We start from the raw sequence: 18,053 nt of genomic DNA on the forward strand, positions 1-18,053 counted from the left end.
TGTAGGTCAGGTGACTCACCGTACTAAATGGCCCCAGGTGTGTGTGTGTGTGTGTCTGTGTGTGTATGTGTGAGATGGTCTGGCAGCCTGTCCATGGTGTCTTACCACCTGCCGCCCAATGACTGCTGGGATAGGCTCCAGCATCCCCGCGAGCCGGATAAGCGGTTTGGATGATGGATGGATGGATGGATGAATGTTACATCTTATTTTAATTAGAGACCTTGTGAATTTGTTTGATGTACTGAAGAAAATAAGAGGCTGTTTGTATGATAAACAACATTCTGAATTTAATTTATTTTGATGATTAGAAAACACATCTAACACTGCCCTGCAGTCATTACATACGATATCACCGAGGATGAAGACGTAATGAAGCCCGAGGGCTTGTTTCCATCACGGTCCTCTAATATCACACCCAGCACACCACAAGATAACAGCAAAACAACAACAAGACAGCAAACAAACACAATAAGACAGCATGTAAGTATTCATGGGTTTCAGTCACGTGGTTTTTGTTGCTATGACCGCCATCTTAAGGACCGCAGTCCCCGGGAAGTTTGAAAGACTGTCCAGAATCGCTCACTTAACCACGGAGGAGAAGCAGCGTTATCTGCAAAAAATCGAATTGGATCCTTATCTTCTATCCAAAGACCAATTAACCCCACTTCAGTCTGCTATAGATCTTCCTAATTTTACGTTTCACGACGTTTACGTGTACCTCGTCCACAATCCCTCGCCATACTCAGGTGAAGCCCTGAAAGCCTTCAAAAGCACTGAAGCCTACCGCTACTTCACCGCAGGATGGGTAAAGGACGTCAAAATGAATCATGTAAAAACGAAAAGACTGCTCGTCTTTACAGGAAGGGTAAGTGACAGTCTGTTGATAAATGTCATATTAGCATCAGTGCACAGGACACATCTATGAAGCTAGCTAGCCTTGCAACAAAACTGTCTTGTTACAAGGCTATGAAGCTAACGCGGTAGCCAGCTAGCTAACGTTAGCTAGCTAATGTCAGATACTTACCCGAAACAAAGTGCTCGCTGCATAGCCTGGAGTGTTCTGTGGGAATCCAGTGGTCCCTTTTGATCGCTGCGATCCATTAATTTCAATGATCATGGTTTTTAGGGATTCTGTAAAATTGTAATCCATTTGTTTGTGACTTTTTGTGGTCACAACTCACAGCACAACCGATCGAAGGCATCTTGGCATCCGTTGGTCCTCAAGATGGCGGTGTGACGCACCACTCAAATGACGTGAAACCCATGAATAGCAGGCGGTGGGGTAACTGTGTTAGTGGCTGATGGCCAGTAGAGGGCGCTGGGGCGCCACCCCCTTCAAATATCAAGAGATGAAAATCTACTGAAACAGTTTAAATATAAAGTAGTTGTATAATGCAAATAATGATGAAATAAAAGTCTTGTTCAGTCTGAGCAGCATTAAATATTGGTTCAAATGATATTTGGCTGATTTCTGTCTGAATACATATACTTCCTGTCTGAATACATATACTTCCTGGGTGAGGGGCGCCGGCCAAACCATACCTTATGTAAGCCCTCAAACTTGTGGCGAGCAGGTGACCTGAGGCTGCTGTCTGATTGGTGTCTTCAGGTTTTCCAGGGGGCGCAGTTCTGTGCGCCCCAGACACTGCCACTTTTATGGGCAGTGAATTGGTATTGTTGTAATGTTTTTTGATCTAATGTGACTGGACAATTCTCGTGGCTGTCAATCATGTTTACTTCCACCATGACGCCTCGTCTCAACTGTCAATCATCCACCGTCTACCAACCCTGATAAAAACTATTGGCTACATTGTCCTTCTTAATAACTCTGTGACTGTGTGGACATTAAAGCAGCTGTCAGGTGGGCTGCGCAAAGGTAAATTGCGACCCCCCCCCCCTCCAATTTTTAGCAGCTGCCGCCACTGGTCCACATGCTCGTCATGTCCAAATGTGATGTCCAGGCTGGAGTTGCAGATTTCTGCTGCTGAAGCTGCGGGGCTTCATCCCTCATCAGTCTCTGAGCAGATCTGCTTCTGCACCCTGCTCAGCGTTCAACCTCGAAAAATCCATTTGGCTTCTGACAGCAGCAAAACCCAACCCAGCACGGCGGTACCTCAGCCCTGTAACCCAACCCAGCACGACGGTACCTCAGCCCTGTAACCCAACCCAGCACGGCGGTACCTCAGCCCTGTAACCCAACCCAGCACGATTGTACCTCAGTCCTGTAACCCAACCCAGCACGACGGTACCTCAGCCCTGTAACCCAACCCAGCACGGTGGTACCTCAGCCCTGTAACCCAACCCAGCACGACGGTACCTCAGTCCTGTAACCCAACCCAGCACGACGGTACCTCAGCCCTGTAACCCAACTCAACACGACGGTACCTCAGCCCTGTAACCCAACCCAGCACGACGGTACCTCAGCCCTGTAACCCAACCCAGCACGACGGTACCTCAGCCCTGTAACCCAACCCAGCACAACGGTACCTCAGTCCTGTAACCCAACCCAGCACGACGGTACCTCAGTCCTGTAACCCAACCCAGCACGACGGTACCTCAGCCCTGTAACCCAACCCAGCACGACGGTACCTCAGCCCTGTAACCCAACTCAACACGACGGTACCTCAGCCCTGTAACCCAACCCAGCACGACGGTACCTCAGCCCTGTAACCCAACCCAGCACGGCGGTACCTCAGCCCTGTAACCCAACCCAGCACGACGGTACCTCAGCCCTGTAACCCAACCCAGCACGGCGGTACCTCAGCCCTGTAACCCAACCCAGCATGACGGTACCGCAGCCCTGTTTTGCCACCGTTTCATCACAAAGTGGACTGACTGCATATAGTTCCTTTGCCACGGCACAAAGACACCATCATCACCGAGTTTAGAGCATGCGCACAGTCCTTATCTTCATGTCGGTCCAGAGAGTCCTGTTGCCAGTCTGAAAGGACACCTGCCCTGTCCACAACCACATTAATACCACCGACAGGTACACTATTAAATAATCCAACCCTCCTGTAGCTTCACAATAAACATCCACTTCGTTTTCAGATGCCGTGTCTTTTCAGCTTTTTTCACTGCAAATAAAGAATGTCAGGTGCTTGTTAAGGTCGACACAGGGTTGTATAAACGTGTTAACAGAGGAGCGCCGTTCATGAAGAAGAACCGACTGTCTCTCTCTACCCAGGAGTACATAACATCTACGACTTTACAGAATGTGTACATTGGGACGTTAGGCCGATTTACATCTAATTTACTGTCAGTTTACTGCTACAGAAAATGTATGTCTATAAGAAACTGTTTTTTGTCATTTCAGTTTCATCCGGCCTATTTTACATATTTATTAAACATTTTTACAGGCAGAGGACATATTTGATGCTCTCATGAAGAAAAGAAAATCAGTAATCTACGGTTAAGATGTCTCCATCACCAGTGAGGTAGACAGCTGGGTGTAGATGTAAAATAAACACATTTTATTCCGTTGCCTACACAGGGATCGCCGGTTTGAATCCGCGTGTTACCTGTGGCTTGGTTGGCCGTGTCTGCGGGTGGGAAGCCGGATGTGGGTATGTGTCCTGGTTGCTGCACTAGCGCCTCCTCTGGTCAGTCGGGGCGTCTGTTCGGAGGGGAGGGGGAACTGGGGGGAATAGCGTGATCCTACGTCCCCCTGGTGAAACTCCCCACTGTCAGGTGAAAAGAAGCGGCTGGTGACTCCACATGTATGGGAGGAGGCATGTGGTAGTCTGCAGCCCTCCCCGGCTCGGCAGAGGGGGTGGAGCAGCGACTAGGATGACTCGGAAGAGTGGGGTAATTGGCTGGATACAATTGGGGAGAAAACGGGGTAAAACTCAGAAAATGAATAAATAAATAAGCACATCCATCTATTGTGCTCTAGTCCATGTGCAGAGATGTGGGAGATGCTGTGGAGCAGTGTGGGACTGCTGTTGAACTGCTCCATCAGCTCCTGCCAGACCCTGTGACCATGTCGTGCCTCTGCTCTGTTCCCAGCCCTGCCCAGGCCGCCCACTGCCCTCACCGTGACAGAGACCACCGCCACCAGCGTCACCCTGACCTGGGACTCAGGCAACCCAGAGCCCGTGTCCTACTACGTGATTCAGTACCACGCCAAGCTGACAGATAACGGCTTCCAAGAAGTAGATGGAGTTGCTACCACTCGCTACAGCATTGGCGGCCTCAGCCCCTTCTCTGAGTACGAGTTCCGGGTCATGGCCGTCAACAACATCGGCCGCGGCCAGCACAGCAGCATTGTCAACACCCGCACCAGCGAGCAAGCCCCCTCCTCCCCTCCTCTGAACATCCAGGCCCGTATGCTGAGCTCCAGCACCATGCTGGTCATGTGGGAGCCTCCTGAGGAGCCCAACGGGCAGATCTGGGGCTATCGGGTGTACTACACTGCCGATCACGATGGCCCACTCAGTGCCTGGCAGAAACATATCACAGACGACAGCCGGCTGACCACCATCTCAGGCTTAACCCCAGATATCACGTACAGCCTGAGGGTCCTGGGTTTTACTTCTGTGGGTGACGGTCCCCCATCGGATGTGCTGCAGGTGAAGACACAGCAGGGCGGTGAGTACACACATGCTATTCCCCACCTACACATACCTGCCATGGCACACTTGCCAGACATTAAAAAAGGTTATTTACTTGCACAATAAAAATGTTGCAAAGTCAGCTTCACTGCTGAATCCCATCTTCAGCTGTGGAGAGTTCCATCTCTCAGGAGCATGGCCTATATTAATTCGGTGGTGAGAGCAGTCTTGGGCTCACTCGTACCAATGTTTGGCACAGCGTGAAAGCCCTGAATCAGTGAAAAGTCAATGGAAAGATGCGGTATGGCACTGCAGGCCTCTGCTTCACCCCAGGTTCTGGAAATAATGGAAATGGTCACCTGCTTCAGCTGAGAAATGTTCAACTTGAGCAGTGATTTCAGTTGTCCTGAACCAATCAGCACAGCTCCCTCTCAGAGTCAGTCGGAGCTGAAGACTTGGTTTGATTTCCCTTTTTGTTCCATCCGTTATCGTTGAGCATGTTGGCTTGCTGAGGTTTTCCAGGCTATAAAAACGACTTGATGCATAATGTTATGACTATTTTGGTAAAAGAGTAGTTTGTCGTGCCATGTCATGTCTTTCCATTCCCTTTTTTATATATTTGTGCAGTGCCACATGTTGGCGTTGTGTTTGGTGTGAACACACTGTCAGCGTGGGAGCTTTAGTGACTCTGGCAGGGCAGAAGTTAAGTTCCTCACAGCTCACACATCCTCACACACCATCACAACCCATCTCAAACCCAAACCATATGAAATGGAGGCCCTGGGGCGTCTGGGTAGTGTAGCGGTCTGTTCTGTTGCCTACCAACACGGCAATCGCCGGTTTGAATTCCTGTGTTACCTCCAGTTTGGTTGGGCGTCCTTGCAGATACAATTGGCCGTGTCTGTGGGTGGGAAGCCAGATGTGGGTATGTGTCCTGGGCGCTGCACTAGCACCTCCTCTGGTCGGTCTGGGCACCTGTTCAGGGGGGATGAGGAACTGGGGGGAATAGCGTGATCCTCCCATGCGCTACGTCCCCCTGGTGAAACTCCTCACTGTCAGGTGAAAAATAGCGGCTGGTGACTCCACATATATCGAAGGAGGCATGTGGTAATCTGCAGCCCTCCCCGGATCAGCAGAGGGGTTGGAGCAGTGACTGTGATGGCTCGGAAGAGTGGGGTAATTGGTCGGATACAATTGGGGGGAAAAGGGGGGGGGTGGCTCTGAATTACACAGATGTTGCTAAGTCCGCGCATTACAGTTTCTATTTGTACTTTTAACTGTAGGTTTATACATTCTTGTACAAAACGTTATAAAATGTAGCTAGTGCAGAATAACTCATGTAACATAATGGACAAATTGTATCGCTCTTTGAACTCAGTGATATAAAATGTAGCCAGTGAAGAATAACTCATGTAACATGATGGACACCCTTGTATTGTTCTCTGAACTCAGTAATATAAAATGTAGCTAGTGAAGAATAACTCATATGATGCGATGGACACATTGTATCGTTTTCTAAACTCAGTAAGCCACCATAACAGCACAGCAGAAGCAAGATTCACTGAGGACAACTTCTTGTCACTTATTGTTTGGTAGAAATGTTACTTCACATAATGGTGGTCACATCGGTGGGAATATTGTGGGAAACAAAGTCTTTCAAAGTCATTCAGAAGCTGAGCTTTGGTCAGCTTTTCTCAGTCCACATGGTAGTTGATAGCTGGAAAGTTGGCATAGTCAGGCGGACTGACTCAACACAGAAACAATGGACATCACAGATTTGCTACCTTAGTATACGAGGCAGGTTAATATCACACTGATCAATCAATCAATCAATAAATTCAACAATTATTCATTTATTACAGAACATTTTTTAATTAAAGGCAATCTGAGGTATTACAAGTACTTTTGATGAGAGAGGATTAGGTGGGAGGAATGTAGAGGCTAATGTACCAGTACACTGTGTGTGTGAAAGAGAGGGTGTGTATGTGTGTGAGAGAGAGAGCGAGAGGGAGAGAGAGTGTGTGTGTGAGAGAGAGAGAGTGTGTGTTGTGAGAGAGCGGGTGTATGAATGTGTGTGTGTGAAAGAGAGGGTGTGTGAGTGTGTGTGTGTGAGAGAGAGAGAGAGAGAGAGAGAGAGAGAGAGAGAGAGAGAGAGAGAGAGAGAGAGAGAGATCGAGAGAGAGTGTGTGTCTGAGAGAGAGAGAGAGAGAGAGAGAGAGTGAGCGCGAGAGAGAGTGTGTGTGTGACAGAGAGAGAGTGTATGAGTGTGTGTGTGTGTGTGTGTGTGAGAAAGAGTGTGAGTTGTGAGAGTGGGTGTATGAGTGTGTGTGTGTGTGAGAGAGAGAGAGAGCGAGAGAGAGTGTGAGAGAGAGAGCGAGTACGTGAGAGAGAGCGAGAGAGAGAGAGAGCGAGAGAGTGTGTGTGAGAAAGAGCGGGTGTATGAGTGTGTGTGTGTGTGTGTGTGTGTGTGTGTGTGTGTGTGTGTGTGTGTGTGTGTGTGTGTGTGTGTGACAGAGTGTGTATGTGAGGTGTGAGAGAGGGTGTATAATAATAATAATAAATTTTATCTGTGGGCACCTTTCAGAGCACTCAAGGACACCTTACAGAACACAGTAAAAACAAGCAGCACTGTATCAGACAGCATAAAATCAAAACAAAGCAGGGTAGACAATAAAAAGTTAATACAACAGATAAGTATAAAATCATCATCTGTGCAAAACTCAATGAAGCGTGGATCAGACTGAATACGCCAGTTTGAAAAGGTGCGTTTTGAGATGGGATGTGAAGGTTGAGAGTCAGTGTTGTGAATGTCTTGTGGGAGAGAGTTTCATAGGCGGGGGGCAGAATGACTGAAGGCTCTAGACCCCATGGTAGTGAAGGTTGGGGGGGGCAGAATGACTGAAGGCTCTAGTTCCCATGGTAGTCCAGCGGGCCGATGGTGTAGTGAGTTGGAGAGCAGAAGAGGCTCTGAGAGTGTGGGAGGGCGTGTGGATATGAAGGAGTTCAGAAAGATATGAAGGAGCTAGGTTATTAAGGGCCTTAAAGGTGAGGAGCAGGTTCTTGAAGTCAACACAGTATTTAACAGGGAGCCAGTGGAGTTGCTGAACAGCAGGGGTGATATGATCTAGGGAAGGAGTTCTGGTAATGATAGGGGCAGCTGAATTCTGGACCAATTGAAGTTTATGAAGACACTTGAGGGGAAGACCGAAGAGGATAGAATTACAGTAGTCAATAACCAGGGTGTGAGTGAGTATGGCGGTGCTGCTAGGTGTAAGTGACGGGCGAAGACGATTAATATTGCGTAGGTGGAAGTATGCAGACTGAGTAACATTCAAATCAAATCAAATCAAATCAATTTTATTTGTATAGCCCAATATCACAAATTACACATTTGCACACAAGGGAGACTCACGTGACACCATTCACACACAGAAAAAGAGAAAGGAGAAGACATCATTCAGAGAGAGAGAAAAGACATGTGAGAGAAGAGAACAGTTTGCAATAATCATTCATCATAATCAGTTAAGTCATAAATTAGTCATAAGCTATACTCTATACTATAACATTGTTGATGTGAGCTTCAAAAGATAATGTGCTGTCCAGGATGACACCCAGACTCTTAACCTGAGGCGATGGAGGAACTACAGTGCATCCGGAAAGTATTCACACCCCTTCACTTTCCCCACATTTTGTTATGTTACAGCCTTATTCCAAAATTGATTAAATTCCTTTTTTTCTCTCATCAATCTACACACAATACCCCACAATGACAAAGTGAAAAAGGTTTTGTAGAAATTTTTGCAAATTTATTAAAAATAAAAAACTGAAATATTGCATGTACATAAGTATTCACACCCTTTGCTATGACACTCAAAATTGAGCTCAGGTTCATCATGTTTCCACTGATCATCCTTGAGATGTTTCTACATCTTGATTGGAGTCCACCCATAGTAAATGCAATTGATTGGACATGATTTGGAAAGGCACACACCTGTCTATATAAGGTCCCTCTGTTGACAGTGCATGTCAGAGCAGAAACCAAGCCATGAAGTCAAAGGAATTGTCTGTGGACCGCCGAGACAGGATTGTATCGAGGCACAGATCTGGGGAAGGGTACAACAAATTTCTAAAGCTTTGAAGGTCCCAAAGAGCACAGTGGTCTCCATCATTCATAAATGGAAGAAGTTTGGATCCACCAGGACTCTTCCTAGAGCCGGCCGCCCAGCCAAACTGAGCAATCGGGGGAGAAGGGCCTTGGTCAGGGAGGTGACCAAGAACCCCATGGTCACTCTGACAGAGCTCCAGCATTCCTCTGTGGAGATGGGAGAACCTTCCAGAAGGACAACCATCTCTGCAGCACTCCACCAATCAGGCCTTTATGGTAGAGTGGCCAGACGGAAGCCTCTGCTCAGTAAAAGGCACATGACAGCCCACTTGTAGTTTGCCAGAAAACACCTGAAGGACTCTCAGACCACGATAAACAAGATTCTCTGGTCTGATGAAACTAAGATTGAACTCTTTGGCCTGAATGCCAAATGTCACGTCTGGAGGAAACCAGGCACCTCTCATCACCTTGCTAATACCATCCCTACAGTTAAGCATGGTGGTGGCAGCATCATGCTGTGGGGAGTCTGAATGTCCTTGAGTGGCCCAGCCAGAGCCCAGACTTGAACCCCATTGAACATCTCTGGAAAGACCTGAAAATAGCTGTGCAGCGACGCTCCCCATCTAACCTTACGGAGCTCGAGAGGATCTGCAGAGAAGAATGGGAAAAATACCCCAAATATAGGTGTGCCAAGCTTGTAGCTTCATACCCAAGTAGACTTGAGGCTGTAATCACTGCCAAGGGTGCCTCAACCAAGTACTGGGTAAAGGGTGTGAATACTTATGTACATGCAATATTTCAGTTTTTTATTTTTAATAAATTTGCAAAAATTTGTACAAAACCTTTTTCGCTTTGTCATTATGGGGTATTGTATGTAGATTGATGAGAAAAAAGGGATTTAATCAATTTTGGAATAAGGCTGGAACATAACAAAATGTGGGGAAAGTGAAGGGGTGTGAATACTTTCCGGATGCACTGTATATAATTGTCAATAGTCAGAGAAAAACTATCAGGTTTAGCTAAAATGGATTTATTACCCACTGGGAGGACCTCGGTTTTATCACTATTAAGTTTAAGGAAGTGGTATGAAAACCAGCATTTAATTTCTAGCAGTCAGAAAGGGAAGTGGGTGGAAGAGTGGAGGAAGGTTTGGTGGATAGATAACGCTGTAGCAGTGCAATTGAATGCCACATTTCCTGAAAATTTGGCCAAGAGGTAATAGGTAAATAATAAATAGGAGGGGTCCCAATACAGAGCCATGAGGAACACCGGTAGCAACAGGAAAGGAATGTGATCTCAAATTTTAAGTTGGACAAACTGAGTGCAGCCAGAGAGATATGATCTAAACCAGTCAAGGGGGGTGCCAGTTATTCCAGTGAAAGCTAATCTCTCTAGGAGGATGTTATGTGAGATAGTATCAAAGGCTGCACTCAGAGTAAGAAGGACAAGTATGGTTAGGAGCCCAGAGTCAGCTGCCATCAACAGATCATTGGTGATTTTCACCAAGGCTGTCTCCATACTGTGCATGGAGCAAAAACCAGACTGGAATTGTTCAAACAGATTGTTGTTGGTCAAGTGAGCGTGTACCCGAGATGTGACTGTTCTTTAAAGTGTTTTAGAAAGAAATGTAAATTTGAGATCGGGCAAAAATTATTCAAATTGTGTGTGTGTGTGTGTGTGTGTGTGTGTGTGTGTGTGTGTGTGTGTGTGTGTGTGTGGTATCCATTAAGAGGTCCCACAGACCTAGCAGGAAAGGTCAAAGTAGATGCCAGTATTTATTAACATGTATGTCATAAAAGAGGAGTGTTAAATGATTCGTTTTTCAGAACCCCTCTTTTCATTCCAGATCTTGTTACATTTAATCTCTTTTCCGAAGTTTTGAAATGCTCGGAACAGCCTATAATGTCCTCTGGAATAATAATGATAATTTTTTTAAATTTCTTAAGAAGCATCACTTGTATAAATCCACAACATTGGTAGTTAAGGGGTGTTTCCCTGAGCAAGACAAGAGAAACACATCAGTGATGTATTACCCAGGGGACGGCTGCAGAGAGCTGCACAACACAACAGCAATGTCTACATTCAGTCTCTGGCATGGTGTCTGCAGTACATTCAAAATTAAGCATATTTACTGGTAAAAAAAATTTTGTTCCTCTTGTTTTTCTTCAATTTATAAAGGTGATAACTGAAAAAAAATGAACCGGACGAGAGTGACATTTATCATCCGAGTTTTGTGCAGATGATTGTTTTATACCTATCTGTTGTATGAACTTAATGTATACCCCTGCTTTGTCTGATTTTATGCTGTCTGATACAGTGCTGCTTGTTTTAACTCTTTATGAGGTGACCTTGAGTGCTCTGAATGGTGCCCATAAATAAAAGGCATTATTATTATTATTATTATCATCATTAGTAGTAGTAGTAGTAGTACTAGTAGTAATAGTAGTAATAGTAGCAGTAGTAGTAGAGGAGTATGTTTAAACGGAGTATATTTAAAGAGATGAGTGTGTTTAAACAGAGGAGTATGTTTAGAAATGGGAGTATACTTAAACAGAGAAGTATGTTTAAATAGAGGGGTATATTTAAACAGATGAGTATGTTTAAACAGAGGAGTATATTTAAACAGAGGAGTATGTTTAAACAGAGGAGTGTGTTTAAACAGAAGAGTGTATTTAAACAGAGGAGTATGTTTAAACAGAGGTATAAATTTAAACAGAGCAGTATATTTAAACAGAGGGGTATGTTTAAACAGAGGAGTATATTTAAACAGAAGAGTGTTTAAAAAGACGAGTATATTTAAACAGATGAGTATATTTAAACACGAGTATATTAAACAGAGGAGTATGTTTAAACAGAGGAGTATGTTTAAACAGAGGAGTATATTTAAACAGAGGGGTATATTTAAACAGAGTAGTATATTTAAACAGAGGAGTATGTTTAAACAGAGGAGTATATTTAAACAGAGAAGAATATTTAAACAGGAGTATATTTAAACAGAGGGGTATGTTTAAACAGAGTAGTATATTTAAATAGAGGAGTATGTTTAAAAAGAGGAGTATGTTTAAACAGAGAAGAATATTTAAACAGGAGTATATTTAAACAGAGGATTATGTTTAAATAGAGGAGGAGCATATTTAAACAAAGGCGTATGTTTAGACAGAGTAGTGTGTTTAAACAGACGAGTATATTTAAACAGAGTATATTTAAACAGGATTATGTTTAAACAGAGGAGGAGCATATTTAAACAAAGGAGTGTGTTTAAACAGAGAAGTGTATTTAAATAGAGGAGTATGTTTAAACAGAGCAGTATACTTAAACAGAGGAGTATATTTAAACAGAGAAGTACATTTAAACAGGAGTATATTTAAACAAAGGTAAAAATTTGAACATAGCAATGTATTTAAACGGAGGGGTGTGTTTAAACAGAGGAGTATATTTAAATAGACGAGTATATTTAAACAGAGGATTATGTGTAAACAGAAGAGTATGTTTAGACAAAGGAGTGTTTAAACAGAGGAGTGTATTTAAACAGAGGATTATGTTTAAACAGAGGAGTATATTTAAACAGAGAAGTACATTTAAACAGAAGAGTATATTTAAACAGAGGTATAAATTTAAACAGAGGAGTATATTTAAACAGAGAAGTACATTTAAACAGAAGAGTATATTTAAACAGAGGTATAAATTTAAACAGAGGAGTATGTTTAAACAGAGGAGTATATTTAAACAGAGAAGAATATTTAAACAGGAGTATATTTAAACAGAGGGGTATGTTTAAACAGAGGAGTATATTTAAACAGAGGATTATGTGTAAACAGAAGAGTATGTTTAGACAAGGAGTGTTTAAACAGAGGAGTGTATTTAAACAGAGCACTATATTTAAACAGACGAGTATATTTAAACAGGAGTATATTAAACAGAGGAGTATGTTTAGACAGAGGAGTGTATTTAAACAGAGGAGTATGTTTAAACAGAGGGGTATGTTTAAACAGTGGAGTATATTTAAGCAGAGGAATGTTTAAAAAGAGGAGTATATTTAAACAGGGGTATATTAAATAGAGGAGTATGTATAAACAGAGCAGTATATTTAAACAGAGGAGTATATTTAAACAGGAGTATATTTAAACAGAGGGGTATGTTTAAACAGAGGAGTGTGTGTAAACAGAGCAGTATATTTAAACAGAGTAGTATATTTAAACGGGATTATATTTTAACAGAGGAGTGTGTTTAAACAGAGGAATATATTTTAAAAAAGCAGTATATTTAAACAGAGGAGTATGTCTAAACAGAGGAGTGTGTTTAAACAGAGGAGTATATTTAAACAAAGAAGTACATTTAAACAGAGGTGTATATTTAAACTGAGGTATAAATTTAAACAGAGCAGTATATTTAAACAGAAGGGTATGTTTAAACAGAGGAGTATATTTAAACAGAGGTATACATTCAAACAGAGCAGTATATTTAAACAGAAGGGTATGTTTAAACAGAGGAGTATATTTAAACAGAGGAGTATATTTAAACAGAGGATTATGTTTAAACAGAGGAGGAGCATATTTAAACGGAGTCTATTTAGACAGAGGAGTGTGTTTAAACAGACGAGTATATTTAAACAAAGGAGTATATTTAAACAGAGGATTATGTTTAAACAGATGAGTATGTTTAGACAGAGGAGTGTGTTTAAACAGAGGAGTGTATTTAAACAGAGGAGTATATTTAAACAGATGTATAAATTTAAACAGAGGAGTATATTTAAACAGAGGAGTGTTTTTAAACAGAGGTATACATTTAAACAGAGCAGTATATTTAAACTGAGGGGTATGTTTAAACAGAGGAGTATATTTAAACAGAGGAGCATATTTAAACAGAGGATTATGTTTAAACAGAGGAGGAGCATATTTAAACGGAGTCTATTTAGACAGAGGAGTGTGTTTAAACAGACGAGTATATTTAAACAAAGGAGTATATTTAAACAGAGGATTATGTTTAAACAGATGAGTATGTTTAGACAGAGGAGTGTGTTTAAACAGAGGAGTGTATTTAAACAGAGGAGTATATTTAAACAGATGTATAAATTTAAACAGAGGAGTATATTTAAACAGAGGAGTGTTTTTAAACAGAGGTATACATTTAAACAGAGCAGTATATTTAAACTGAGGGGTATGTTTAAACAGAGGAGTATATTTAAACAGAGGAGCATATTTAAACAGAGGTATATGTTTAAACAGAGCAGTATATTTAAACTGAGGGGTATGTTTAAACAGAGGAGTATATTTAAAAAGGAGTATATTAAACAGAGGAGTATGTGTAAACAGAGGAGTATATTTAAACAGAGGAGTATATTTAAAAACAGGAATATATTTTAACAGGAGTATATTTAAACACAGGAGTATATTTAAACAGGAGTATATTAAGCAGAGGAGTATATTTAAACAGAGGAGTATATTTAAACAGGTGTATATTAAGCAAAGGAGTATATTTAAGCAGTGTATATGTTTGACAGCACTGCTTGACTGCTGTTTGCTGTAGTTGTTCCAGTTCTGCTCCATTATGAATTCTGATGTGTTTTGTTACAGAACTCCATCTACCTATTGTTCATCTGTCCTCCTCTTTATTTATCTCTGATTGGTTCCTCCCTCCCTCCCTCTCTCTCTCTCTCTCTCTCTCTCTCTCTCTCTCTCCCACTCACACACACACACACACACACACACACACACACACACACACACACACACACACACACACACACATACACACACACACACATTGTATATCTCCCACTCACATGTCTTCCACTAAACGCTTTCTTTAATTCTCGCCCATTCTTCATCTTGTTCTTGTTATTCATCTCTCGCTCTGAAACTGTTTTCCCTCCACACCTCTCCTTCCCTTATTCGCTCCTGTGCATCTTCCGCTCTCCCTCTCTCCGTCTCCCTCCTGCAGTTCCGTCCCAGCCATCTGGCTTTGAAGCGGAGGCTGAACTAGACACACGCATGATGCTGTCATGGCTGTGGCCCGTCCAGGATGGCATCATAAAGTACGAGCTGGTGTACTGGGATGCCAGTAATGCTGAGGAAAAGGTATTTATCAGCAGAAGTTAGCTTTAGCTTCCAGGCACATAACTGGGATGACATCAGTTGCTGCACTTAGCAACAACATTAATAGCATTTCCTGCCTTTCACGTGACACATGAAAGTGACATCATCCTCTCTGCACCAGTGAGTCCTGCAGAAAGGCTCTGCAGCAGCATCACTAGCATGTAACGCTGATATGAACTAATGCAGTTCCTCAGAATATCATCCAGACCATGTGATGTCAGATCACTTCAACTAAGATAATACAACTTATTTCATAATCTGAGGTGGACGCCTTACCCGCCCACCCCAACTCCATAATCACTTGCCTAGTCATTGCTGGATAATCACACAAGGATGGTACCATGAAACTGTTCCTGGTTCTTCATGTCTCCTCAGCACCGCGTCACCTTTAACCCAGCAGGCTCCTACGCTGTAGACGATCTGAAGCCAGATACCCTCTACATGTTCTCCCTGGCAGCACGGTCGGACATGGGTTTGGGGGTCTTTACTCAGGCGATAGCAGCCAGAACAGCCCAGTCTAGTAAGTACCACATCTCCAGATCTCCAACACAACCATCTATTGCTTTTTTTTTCTTTTTTTTTTTGCAGTTGATATTCTTTGCTTATGGTATCGCTTCTTTGGCCCAGCACTAAGAGTTGTTCATGCACCACCTTGCTCTAAAGCAAGTATCACTAACTTGATGCTGAAGTCAGGTGAGCTAACGCAACGATACAAACAGGAAACCCACTGTCACACTCAGTGGAATAGAGTACCACAAAGATTTGTAAACCGTTAGTACACCAACCAACATGTTACTCTCCCACTTCCTGAAATGGAGGGTATGTGTTAAAGTCTGGATGTGTGCTCAGTAGTCCAGGTGAGAAGATCAGACTGAAGAGGACACTTAGATGATGAGGAAACGTATCTGTCAAGAAACGTCGTGTCCAGATGAACTGATTCAACTTTCTTTGATTGTATCCATTAAAGTTGTAGGTGTAGTGTATCCTGGTGTTTCTGTTTTTGTTTTGTTAATATTCTTTTCTTGTATTTTTAAAGCACAACACTTGTCACCTGATAGTATAGTAGATGCAACGTTTGATGCTTTGTCTTCTGTTTAATGTGAAAGATCTGTGCAGTGATATGCATCTGAAGCCTTGTGATGTAATTACCAGTCTTATAAAATGTACTTATGTCTCTTAGCACAGGCTCTCCATATCCTTCCCCAATTTCTTTTTTGTTTTTTAATATATTTTTTACAGCCAGGACAGCTTAGTGAGTAGTCACCATGCTGTTCCTGTGGCACACAGGCCATAGCAGCTCACCTACACGTTTACCTGGAGAACAACCGCCCTGGTTGTTCTCCAGGTAAACGTTTAGTAGAGTTTCTAACCACTCAGTGTCAAGCAGAGACATGGTGAGCATAAAGGACCAAGGAACGTTACTCAGTTATTCTCGTCATTCACACTAACGTGCGTGGGTGAGGCAGGTTTAAGTGCGTGGGTGAGACAAGTTGAAGTGTGTGGGTGAGGCAGGTGGAAGTGCGTGGGTGAGGCAGGTTGAAGTGCGTGGGTGAGGCAGGTTGAAGTGCATGGGTGAGGCAGGTGGAAGTGTGTGGGTGAGGCAGGTTGAAGTGTGTGGGTGAGGCAGGTGGAAGTGTATGGGTGAGGCAGGTTGAAGTGTGTGGGTGAGGCAGGGTTAAGTGTGTGGGTGAGGCAGGTGGAAGTGCGTGGATGAGGCAGATTGAAGTGCGTAGGTGAGGCAGGTGCAAGGCGGACACAGTCCCCGGTTGTGAGGGTGTAGGAAGAGGGCAGCCTTTATCACCTTCAGGCAGCAGAGTAATCTCAGATGTATTTTAGATAAGTAATGAGTAATAGAGAGTGTAACATTCTGGAGAGCCAGCTCACCATGACAACATCTCATAATGTTGAGGCTCAAGTCGTTAGTTGTGGTGACAGTAATGAGTAATAGAGAGTGTAACGTTCTGGAGAGCCAGCTCACCATGACAGCATCTCATGATGTTGAGGCTCAAGTCGTTACTTGTGGTGACAGTAATGAGTAATAGAGAGTGTAACGTTCTGGAGAGCCAGCTCAACATGACAGCATCTCATGATGTTGAGGCTCAAGTCATTACTTGTTGTGACAGCTCAGTTCCCATGCACACATGTGCAAACACAGTGTGTAGTGATTATCCGAAGTGCTGTTGATTGCGTGTTGCATGTTTGTGGTTTAACGGTTCAGTGGTCCTGATTTGCAGAAATGGAACTTGGCACACGTGTGTGTGTAGAACAGTTCTTCAGTGCCTGGGTCACCACTCGGCGCCATTTTCGTGAGGCTTCTGCCAGTTTGAGAAATGTGTTCACACAACAGCTTTGTCACACAGTCTGTCAAGAGCAGAGCTGTAACTCAGCAGCAGCACTTCATATGTCTCCTGCAAGGCTCCTGCATGAAGCCCACAGCACCGTCACTGCTGGAGTAATTATACTCATACTATTACACCTACTTATTGTTTTTGAGACGTGGGACCTGGAACTCAGCCACAAAGTCATGCTGCATGGTTTTTATCAGCAACATGAACACGGTGGAGTGGTTCCGGAGACCTCCTAGGACTGTTCTCCAGTAAAATTCTTCTCACAGTTGTCTGCTGTGCGTGAGTGGTAAGCTGTTACATGACACGTTTTAACAGCGTCCAACAAAGTCACGGTGTCAGCGACATTCGGATGGTAGGGTCAGAATTTGGCGTCAACAACATGAAAGCAGCAGTACTGGAAGTACTGGAAACATTCTTCAGAGAGTTTGGTCCATATTGACATGATAGCATCACGCAGTTGCTGCAGATTTGTTGGCTGCACATCCATGATGCGAATCTCCCGGTCCACCACATCCCAAAGGTGCTCTATTGGATTGACATCTGGTGACTGTGGAGGCCATTTGAGTACAGTGAACTCATTGTCATGTTCAAGAAACCAGTCTGAGATGATTCGAGCTTTATGACATGGCGCGTTATCCTGCTGGAAGTAGCCATCAGAAGATGGGAACACTGTGGTCATAAAGGGATGGACATGGTCAGCAACAATACTCAGGTAGGCTGTGGCATTGACACGATGCTCAATTGGTACTAAGGGGCCCAAAGTGTGCTAAGAAAATATCCCCCACACCATTACACCACCACCACCAGCCTGAACCGTTGATACAAGGCAGGATGGATCCATGCTTTCATGTTGTTGACGCCAAATTCTGACCCTACCATCCGAATGTCGCAGCAGAAATCGAGACTCATCAGACCAGGCAACGTTTTTCCAATCTTCTATTGTCCAATTTTG

General features: G+C 43.5%; 1 protein-coding gene across 1 annotated transcript in view; it reads left to right on the forward strand.

Annotated features, from left to right (window-relative positions):
- ptprfa (protein tyrosine phosphatase receptor type Fa) overlaps positions 1–18,053 on the forward strand; it is a 360,408-nt gene that overhangs the window by 127,274 nt on the left and 215,081 nt on the right. The window contains exons 7-9 of the mRNA XM_056277009.1: positions 4,009–4,590; positions 14,599–14,735; positions 15,129–15,273. Of these exons, the coding sequence (XP_056132984.1) occupies positions 4,009–4,590; positions 14,599–14,735; positions 15,129–15,273 (864 nt within the window). The remainder of the gene's footprint in view (positions 1–4,008; positions 4,591–14,598; positions 14,736–15,128; positions 15,274–18,053) is intronic.

This window comes from Lampris incognitus, chromosome 3 (assembly GCF_029633865.1).
Source record: "Lampris incognitus isolate fLamInc1 chromosome 3, fLamInc1.hap2, whole genome shotgun sequence".
Taxonomy (NCBI): Eukaryota; Metazoa; Chordata; class Actinopteri; order Lampriformes; family Lampridae; genus Lampris; species Lampris incognitus.